Here is a 9,757-nt window from a genome sequence, read left to right as displayed (position 1 = left end):
GTGTTAGCCAGGATGGTCTCGATCTCCTGACCTCGTGATCCACCCGTCTCGGCCTCCCAAAGTGCTGGGATTACAGGCTTGAGCCACCAAGCCCGGCACCCCTCTTTCAATGAAAACCTTTCCATTACATCTCTGAAATGCCCCCACCTTGCAAGGAAAAAACGGCTGCGAAGCGCCCAATAGGGAACCCAACACGTAGTAGGTGCTTAGTGCATTTAAAGATTTTGAAGAATTTAATTATTAAGAATGAGAAACGGAATACCTCTCTGCTAAAAACTCATCCCCCAAATGGCGCAGGCGCTTGACTTGTAACTTAACATTAAACGCGTCACAGGCAGCACAGGTGTAGGTGGTTAGGGACCCCGGGCGCTCACATCTGCTCCCTGCCATGCCATCTGCCTTTCCGAGCCTCGATTCTTTCAGAAGATACTTTCAGTTTTCCATCGGGTTAAATGGTGATAGCAAGAGCAATCATCCATTAAATGAAAACCAAGGTTGAGACAGCGCTTTGTAAAGCAAAGTGCCCGAAGCATTTGTGAGGGGGAGGAGTGTACAGGTTTATTTTAGAGTCCAGGCTGGAATTTGCATTGCTTTTTGTGGATCCACACCTCCCCCTCTCCCAGCCCAGGAAAAGCACTGCAGTGGCTCTTCGGTTTCACAAAGTGAGTTTAGGGAAAGACGTGCCTCAGGGGGTTCATTTGCACTGTGAGAACATCATTCATGCAAGAAATACTGAGTACCTACTATGTGCTAAACAGCTGGCTGGGCTCTTCATAAGGAATAGAGATACTCAGTTGAATGCCAATTCATGAGATATGAAACACATTCAACAGTTTCTTAGGGTCAGATTAGGACACAAATGCTAAACAGTCTTCCTGCGCCTCCCCCTGGAGAGGAAATGAACTAGAAAATGAAATTGTGCCAGTAAAGCGCTTAGCCGGGTGCCTGGGACATGGCAAACCAGTCCTGAAATAAATGTTTTATTAATAGCAATCTTAGCTAATTAAAATACATAGCGTTTATTGAGCGTTGGGTATCAGGCACGGTGGTAATTCTTTTAAATGTCTTTAGTTCGTTTTGGTCCACCCCAAACAATAGGGTGGTATTGATCACCTCCGATTTACAGACTAGGAAACTGAGGCAAAGAGAAATCTTAGTAGCTAGTAGAAGTGCACGCAGTGTGGTCAAGCTAACAAGGTGTTTTGTCCACTGCTGTATCTACAAAACCTCTAACAATGCCTGGTGCATAGATGCTCAGTATGCATTTGTGGGATCAGTGATTCCGATGCCTGCTTCTTATAAATCTTTTTATTTTGAAATAATTACAGGTAAGGAGTTGAAAAACAGTATAGTGGTCGCAAGTGTCTTTTTTCCCTCAGCTTCTCCCAGGGATATGGGCTTACATAACAACGCCCAAACCGGGAAATTGACGTGGGTAAAATCCACAGACTCTATTCACCTTGTAATGTGGCTTTAATACAAGTGCTAGACATTTTGTAAGCTAATATCGTTGCTATGGTTCTTATTCTCAGCTAAAACGGCGCTCTTTGCTTTGTGCACCTAAACACTGCACACCGAGGGCGACCACCATCCCCGAGACGCCCAGACTGTATCCTAAAACAGCCTCGCCAGCGCCGAATGGGTTAACGGGGGAGGCGAGCGGGAACGCCTCCGTGCGCTTGCGCGGCGTCGCTTCGCCCCGCCTCCGCAGCGCAGTCACATGACCCGCCCAACCGGCGTCCGCCTATAAAATGCTGAGTGTTGACGTCAGCGTTCTCTTCCGCCGCCGTCGTCGCCATCCTCGGCGCGACCCGCTTCATTCGGTTCTACCTGGGAGAATCCACCGGCATCCGCCACCATGGTGAGTAACCCGGCCTCGCTGGTGTCCCGGAACGGCGGCGGGGCCTCCGCGGGGCCGACGCTGCCTAGCTTGGGACGCTGGGGCCGCCCGTGCTGGGAGGAGACGTAGCGGCGGCGGAGCCGGAGGAGCCGGGACTGGGGCAGCGGTCGCCGCCATGTCTGTGCGCCGCACTGTTCACCGAGCCCCTTCTCCGCTTCCGGGGGCGCCGTAACCTTGCCCAGACCCGGTTGGAGCTGGGGTGTTAGGGAGGATGGGGGTGGGGTATGATGATGTGGCAGGCGTTGTAATGGCGGGCACCGCGGTGGAAGCGGGGAGACAGGCAGGCGCCTTATGTAACTCGCGGGCCGCGAGTTTGAGATCGATTTTCTGCCGGGGGAGTAGGGGCGGCAGGGAAATGGCAGAACGAGCAAAGCGACACCCGAAAGGCTCCCCTTTTCCTCCCAAATACCTTCTCCTGTTGCTGTTAACCGTCGGCCCTAGGCGCTTGTCCTTGTGACTCCCAAATGTGCAAAGACTCGTTTTGAGACACGAGGTGTAGGCTTGTGGCTGTTAGGGACGTTCCGGCTCCCCTTACCTCCTGGGGTGGGTGGCCTTGTGTGATCCCTCTTGCCGAGGGGTGACCTTGCATTTTATTATGGAGGTTTTTGGTCGGGGAAGCCTGGGTGGCCCGATGACAACGTGGAGGGAGCTTTGGAAGAGGGTTCATCCCTTCTGTGTTTGGCCTCTAATAACTCTTTAGTGTTTGGTGTCAAAGAAATCTGTTGCCACTGAGTTTTATTTCTGAACGCTTTTATTTCTGGGTTGTCAATTGTGGATGACATCTGTTGACAGTGGATCCTTGGAGATTGCGGGGTAGTTCTCAAGGCGTGTTAGGCTGGCAGGATTGGATGGGCTTCGGGCACCCCATGCCAAGCCGTGTTCCTGGAAATCGCGAGCTGGTCTGAGCCTCCCCCTCTTGCCCAGGTGAACTTCACGGTAGACCAGATCCGCGCCATCATGGACAAGAAGGCTAACATCCGTAACATGTCTGTCATCGCCCACGTGGACCACGGCAAGTCCACACTGACAGACTCCCTGGTGTGCAAGGCGGGCATCATCGCCTCGGCCCGGGCCGGGGAGACACGCTTCACTGACACTCGGAAGGATGAGCAGGAGCGTTGCATCACCATCAAGTCAACGTGAGCTCCCCATGACCTCTGTACCCAGGCAGGGAGGTGCTGGCCTGGCAGCTGGAGGCCACTGGGCCAGGGTGGGCGGGGAGAGACTAGGCAACGTCTCTTTGTCCTGGTTTCTTAATTCGTGGGAGAATGAGTGAGGTTCAGTCCAGCGAGACGGGATCAAGAGTCAGGGATTGGGGGTGCTGCGAGCTGGAAGATTTTCTTGAGGAGGGGGCTTCACTCAGTGGTTCTCCTTCCCTGGGGGACTTCCCCCGGCTCGTACAATATCTGGAGAGGTTTTGCTGTCACACCTGGAAGGGGAGGGTGTTCCTGGCACTCAGGATGCTGGGAAGCTCTTGTGTTGCACTGGATGGCGTTCATTCCGTGACAGTTTCTGGCCCCTGATGTGAGTGGGGTGAGAGTCTAAAACGTGAGCGCAGAGCACAGTGATCCCAAATGCTTTTTGTCCTGGGTTGGCACCATAGTGAGGGTCTCTGGCTAAAGCTCTTCATTTCCACTGGAGCAGGGGCAGAAGTGAAGGGAAGGGTCAGAGTCTCTGGAGGCTTTTGCTGTCCTGCTGGGTGTTTTAGTTGCTACTTTGAGTCAGGTGTGATGAGTCTTGGGGGCACCAAGTCGGTGGGGCAGAGTGTCTGGTCAGGAGGGCTCTGAGTGGCTGGCTGTGGGGCTGGTACCAGGAGTTCCCGGTCGTGGGGGGCCTGTCTTGGACAGAGGGTGTTGTAGAGGGAAAGGACAAGGGTGGGTTGGGTCTTGTGGGAGCCTCTCCAGGGATGAGTCATGGAGGGAGGAGCAGCCTGGCTTCTGACAGCATCCCAGCCTCCCTGGGCCAGGTGTGTGGATCCTGTCCCCCTGATGTATCCCTCCCTCCATCAGTGCCATCTCCCTCTTCTACGAGCTCTCAGAGAATGACTTGAACTTCATCAAGCAGAGCAAGGACGGCGCCGGCTTCCTCATTAACCTCATCGACTCCCCTGGGCACGTCGACTTCTCCTCGGAGGTGACTGCTGCCCTCCGAGTCACTGATGGTGCATTGGTTGTGGTGGACTGTGTGTCAGGTAAGCAGCGGGTCCCCCTGAGGCATGGCCTAGAACCCAGGGCCTTCCCTGTTTGAGGATGACAGCACCGCCCTGTCCCCTGCGTCTCTAGGCGTGTGTGTGCAGACGGAGACAGTGCTGCGGCAGGCCATTGCGGAGCGCATCAAGCCTGTGCTGATGATGAACAAGATGGACCGTGCCCTGCTGGAGCTGCAGCTGGAGCCCGAGGAGCTCTACCAGACCTTCCAGCGCATTGTGGAGAACGTGAACGTCATCATCTCCACCTACGGCGAGGGCGAGAGCGGCCCCATGGGCAACATCATGGTATGGCCCTCCCTGGCCGGGTGCTGTGCCCGCCGCAGTGGGCACCGCGGGAGCTGGCGGGGAGCGGAGTTGAGCTGAGGGGACTGGAAGTGTGTTTTTGCCAGGAATGTTGGGGTGACAGAGAAGGGGGCTGGAATGTTCTCAACCTTCTTGACCCAGTCCTTGATCTTTGGGCAGCTGGAAGAGGCGAGCGCAGGGAATGGTGACGTGGGTGGTGGAGGGGCTGGCCCCCTTGTTCGTGATGACTGATCATTTCTTCACTTTGACCTGATGTCTACTGAAGAAATCCAGCGTCTGAGGCCCATGCCCGAGGCACCCAGTCCGCAGCTGCAGGCTCTGCCCAGGGGCCATCCTCACAGCCGCTTCCCATTTCTCACACTTCCAGATCGATCCTGTCCTGGGTACTGTGGGCTTCGGGTCTGGCCTCCACGGGTGGGCCTTCACCCTGAAGCAGTTTGCGGAGATGTACGTGGCCAAGTTTGCTGCCAAGGGGGAGGGTCAGCTGGGGCCTGCCGAGCGGGCCAAGAAAGTGGAGGACATGATGAAGAAGCTGTGGGGTGACAGGTGAGCCCTGCGGTGTATGGTTGGGGGGGTTCCTGACACCTGGGGGGAGTGGCAGCGCCCAGGGTTGTGGTACCATATTCACCGCACAGCTCAAGCCCACCAGTCACCCCAGAGAGTCTGGCCCAAGCATGTCCCGCTGGTGATCCCCTCTCCTGCCGCCGCGTGCCTTGGAGGCCCTAACTTGATTTGGCTTTGCCTGTCCCTGCCAGGTACTTTGACCCAGCCAACGGCAAGTTCAGCAAGTCAGCCACCAGCCCCGATGGGAAGAAGCTGCCACGCACCTTCTGCCAGTTGATCCTGGACCCCATCTTCAAGGTGAGGAGTGAGGGCTGCACGGGGCACCCTGGGCTATGTGTGCCGATGCGACTGTTGGCCCCTGGCCCTGCTGGTTCTGGCCAGTTGCCTGTCAGCTGATTGGGCCCATCTCCCTGTGGGGCAGGTGCAAGGTGGGAGGAGGTGCAGCTCTTAACTGAGGTGGAGTCAGGGTTCTTCTATTAAGGTCTGGATTGCACAGCCAGAGCCTTGGGACCGCCCTTGCAAGGAGGGGTTTGGGTAACTTGTGGTTTTGGCTACAGGTGGCCATTTAGTGCTTGTAAGTCAGAACTCGTCCCCTTGTGTATGAGTCAGAGTGCGCTTTTTCTCTGCTCTATCTCGAGGCTTCCTCCAGCTCCCCATCCGCTCGGCTGGGCCCCTGGTAGGCAGGCCAGGCCTGCTGCTGCTCCGCATTGAGTCCCCTGCGCTGACCTCAGTCTCCCGAGCGGGAAGCAGCGCCAGGCTTCCTCCTGCCGTTCCCACATGGGCTTTCCTGTCTCCTCGTGGTGAATTTAGGTGTTTGATGCGATCATGAATTTCAAGAAAGAGGAAACAGCAAAACTGATAGAGAAACTGGACATCAAACTGGACAGTGAGGATAAAGACAAAGAAGGCAAACCGCTGCTGAAGGTGCGGCCTGGGCCCAGCCCAGGGGTGGAGGGAACGCAGGCTGTGGCTTGATGCTCTTGACAGCCCAGGCCCTGGGGGCTGAGGTCCCCAGCTGCGCAGGGACAGCTGCTGTCTCTCTGGCTTTAGGCTTCAGGTGCTGCTGGAGACCCATCCTAGCAGCCAGCTTCATCTGGGACAGGTGCAGACAAGGGCCTTAGCAGGGAGTGTGCATGGCCTTTGCCGCCTTCCAGAAGGGACCTTGTTTTGGAGAACATGACTCGTGACTTTGATTTCCTTGGCTTCAAGAGGAAGGGTGTATGGGGCCTTCCCGGTCTCCCCAGGTGTCTGATGCGCTGCCCTCCGCCCCTGCAGGCTGTGATGCGCCGCTGGCTGCCCGCCGGAGACGCCTTGTTGCAGATGATCACCATCCATCTGCCCTCCCCTGTGACGGCCCAGAAGTACCGCTGCGAGCTCCTGTATGAGGGGCCCCCGGACGACGAGGCTGCCATGGGTACGTGGTCCTGGTGGTCGGGTCCTGAGTTGCAGCTGGAGGACTTCCTGTTGCCTAAGGTTGCAGGTTGCAGGGTTCCAGAAGTCTGAGCTGCACTGGAATAAAGCTTGTGGGTTTTCTCTGTTCCTCAGGCATTAAAAGCTGTGACCCCAAAGGCCCCCTTATGATGTATATTTCCAAAATGGTGCCAACCTCCGACAAAGGTCGGTTCTACGCCTTTGGACGGGTCTTCTCGGGGCTGGTCTCTACCGGCCTGAAGGTCAGGATCATGGGGCCCAACTACACCCCCGGGAAGAAGGAGGACCTCTACCTGAAGCCGATCCAGAGGTGAGCCGCCGGGTGGTGGCCAGGCCCCTCGGCACTACTGTGGGCCCTGCCCTGCTCCACGTCTTTGGCTTCTTGGTCAGGAGCTAGAAGTGAGGAGCGTAGAGGGAGTGTAGGGTGATATTAGTGCCAGCCACAGCTTTTATTCTCAGAGTCCATTGAGGGCATTCCTAGGGAAGCCACAAGTCCCAGGGTACAGCAGATCCCTGCTCATCTGGGCTCCAGGTAGGTGGTGGCAGTCTTGACCCATACCCAGGGAGAGGGCAGTGACTCCAAAGAGGGTGTTTCCTGGCAGCCCCCACACAGCAGTCAGGGACTTGCGGAAGCCACCAGCCTGCCCTGGGACCAGGCAGGAGGGCCACCAACCCTGGGAGGGACCTGCGCTAGCCTAGGATCCAGCAGAATCATCCCTGCGGCCTGCTGCCGCCTTTTGCTTTCTCCAGAACAATCTTGATGATGGGCCGCTATGTGGAGCCCATCGAGGACGTGCCTTGTGGGAACATTGTGGGCCTGGTGGGCGTGGACCAGTTCCTGGTGAAGACGGGCACCATCACCACCTTCGAGCACGCACACAACATGCGGGTGATGAAGTTCAGCGTCAGCCCTGTCGTCAGAGTGGCCGTGGAGGCCAAGAACCCGGCTGACCTGCCCAAGCTGGTAGAGGGGCTGAAGCGGCTGGCCAAGTCCGACCCCATGGTGCAGGTGGGCGTGGAGTGTACCCGCTGGGAGCAGACACCGTGATGGGGGGCGGCTTGTGGCCTCAACTGTGGCTGTGTGGGTTGCTGTGGTTGTCAGATTGGGGTGACTTGTCATGAAAGGAGGGGTTCCCAGCTGTGGGGAAAACCCCTGCTTCCGTGGGACTCACACCTCCCAGGTCGAAGTCATGTAAACAGGGACTCCTGCCCAGGCGGCCCCCACCCTCTCCTAGGCTGCCCTGCGCATGTTCACTGTAGTTTGTGGGCCTTACATTTCTTCAGGAGTTTGTGCTGGTCCCAGGTTCCCGGCACCTTCTCCTGAAATCTTGTCCTGGCAGGGTCCAGCTTCTCCCTAGGTAAAGGGAAGCTGGGAGCCTGGTGTCCCACCTGTTCCGAGCCCCCTGCCCCTTTGGTGCTAACTCGTGTCCCTTTCAGTGCATCATCGAGGAGTCGGGAGAGCACATCATCGCGGGCGCCGGTGAGCTGCACCTGGAGATCTGCCTGAAGGACCTGGAGGAGGACCACGCCTGCATCCCCATCAAGGTGAGGCACCAGTGAGCAGCCGCCCCCGCCCCCGGGCACCCGCTCCTGCTCTCTGTTTTAAAGCTGAGCCCAGGTGGGCTCCGTGCAGGCACCTAGACTCGCTCTTGGCCTTGGTCTCAGCATTTTAGATTCCTCAAGTCTCCTCTTTAGGGTCTTCTCCAGACATGTGGGGCTGTTTTTTGTTTGTTTGGTTTGTTTCGGAGGTAGAATCTCGATGTGTCGCCCAGGCTGGAGTGCAGTGGCGTGATCTCAGCTCACTGGAACCTCCACCTCCCGGGTTCACGCCCTTCTCCTGCCTCACTTAGCTTCCTGAGTAACTGGGACTACAGGCGCGGGCTACCATGCCGGGTTAATTTTTTTTGTATTTTTAGTAGAGACGGGGTTTCGCTGTGTTAACCAGGATGGTCTCGATCTCCTGACCTCGTGATTCCCCCGCCTCAGCCTCCAGAGTGCTGGGATTACAGATGTGAGCCACCGAGCCTGGCTCGGGCTATTTTTTTCCTTTTTTTTGAGACAGTCTCGCTCTGTTGTCCAGGCTGGAGTGCAGTGGCGCGATCTCAGCTCACTGCAAGCTCCGCCTCCCGAGTTCACGCCATTCTCCTGCCTCAGCCTCCCAAGTAGCTGGGACTACAGGTGCCCACCATGCTCGGCAAATTTTTTGTATTTTTAGTAGACGGGGTTTCACCGCATTAGCTAGGATGATCTTGATCTCCTGACCTCTTGATCCACCTGTCTTGGCCTCCCAAAGTGCTAGGAGTACAGGCGTGAGCCACTGTGCCCAGCCTCCAGGGCTGTTTTTTGAGTTAACTCAGAGACAGCTCATCCTGCTGTTTTCTGTCCACAAATACACAGATGCTCTGGTGGGATCGGGCCAGGCCTGCTCCAAACCTTGTTTCTTTCCCGTTAATGCTTAAAATTCCGCAAGCCTGTGGTTTCTGCACTGGAGAGCTCGGTGGAGCCCCTGCTGCTGGTCCTTGCGGGGAGTGAGATGTGCTTGGTGGTGCAATACTGATGCCACTTGGTTCTGATTGACGTGGCTCTGCCTGGCTGTGTTAGGTCTGCCTTACTGGGAAAAGCGTTTAAGGATGCCTCTGCGTGTAAAGTCTCCTCTTCCGACAGGCAGGTGTGTGACCTTCCTCTTCTTTCTGCAGAAATCTGATCCGGTCGTCTCGTACCGCGAGACAGTCAGCGAAGAGTCGAACGTGCTCTGCCTCTCCAAGTCCCCCAACAAGCACAACCGACTGTACATGAAGGCACGGCCCTTCCCCGATGGCCTGGCCGAGGACATCGATAAAGGCGAGGTGTCTGCCCGCCAGGAGCTCAAGCAGCGGGCGCGCTACCTGGCCGAGAAGTACGAGTGGGATGTGGCCGAGGCCCGCAAGATCTGGTGCTTTGGGCCTGACGGCACCGGCCCCAACATCCTCACTGACATCACCAAGGGCGTACAGTACCTCAACGAGATCAAGGACAGTGTGGTGGCCGGCTTCCAGTGGGCCACCAAGGAGGTGAGGCACAGCTCAGCACGTGCAGACCACACCCATTTCCAGGCTCCAGAGGGACCTTATGATCCTGCCTGCTGAGTCAGGGACCCTAATAGGGCCAAGGGGGGCAAGGCCCCAGGTCCCCCTGGTGGAGACCTGCAGGACTTGGCAGGTGGAAGGCAAGCAGCCGAGATGCATTCGGCCCTTGACAGCGGCTCTCCCCCCTCTCAGGGTGCGCTGTGTGAGGAGAACATGCGGGGCGTGCGCTTCGATGTCCATGACGTGACCCTGCATGCTGACGCCATCCACCGCGGGGGCGGCCAG

The 9,757-nt window shown here is 57.0% G+C and overlaps 1 protein-coding gene across 1 annotated transcript in view; it reads left to right on the top strand.

Annotated features, from left to right (window-relative positions):
- Positions 1–1,780: 1,780 nt before the first annotated feature.
- The window catches only part of EEF2 (eukaryotic translation elongation factor 2), a 16,092-nt gene continuing 8,115 nt past the window's right edge, over positions 1,781–9,757 (top strand). Inside the window, exons 1-13 of the mRNA XM_011943607.1 lie at positions 1,781–1,861; positions 2,825–3,039; positions 3,910–4,091; positions 4,183–4,394; positions 4,780–4,958; positions 5,168–5,273; positions 5,787–5,900; positions 6,252–6,390; positions 6,522–6,717; positions 7,158–7,416; positions 7,845–7,952; positions 9,104–9,457; positions 9,665–9,757. Of these exons, the coding sequence (XP_011798997.1) occupies positions 1,859–1,861; positions 2,825–3,039; positions 3,910–4,091; positions 4,183–4,394; positions 4,780–4,958; positions 5,168–5,273; positions 5,787–5,900; positions 6,252–6,390; positions 6,522–6,717; positions 7,158–7,416; positions 7,845–7,952; positions 9,104–9,457; positions 9,665–9,757 (2,160 nt within the window). The 5' untranslated portion in view covers positions 1,781–1,858. The remainder of the gene's footprint in view (positions 1,862–2,824; positions 3,040–3,909; positions 4,092–4,182; positions 4,395–4,779; positions 4,959–5,167; positions 5,274–5,786; positions 5,901–6,251; positions 6,391–6,521; positions 6,718–7,157; positions 7,417–7,844; positions 7,953–9,103; positions 9,458–9,664) is intronic.

This window comes from Colobus angolensis, unplaced genomic scaffold (assembly GCF_000951035.1).
Source record: "Colobus angolensis palliatus isolate OR3802 unplaced genomic scaffold, Cang.pa_1.0 Scaffold22, whole genome shotgun sequence".
NCBI classification, from domain to species: Eukaryota; Metazoa; Chordata; class Mammalia; order Primates; family Cercopithecidae; genus Colobus; species Colobus angolensis.
The sequence above is the reverse complement of the archived record's forward strand: the minus strand, read 5'-3'. Positions and strand labels throughout refer to the sequence as shown.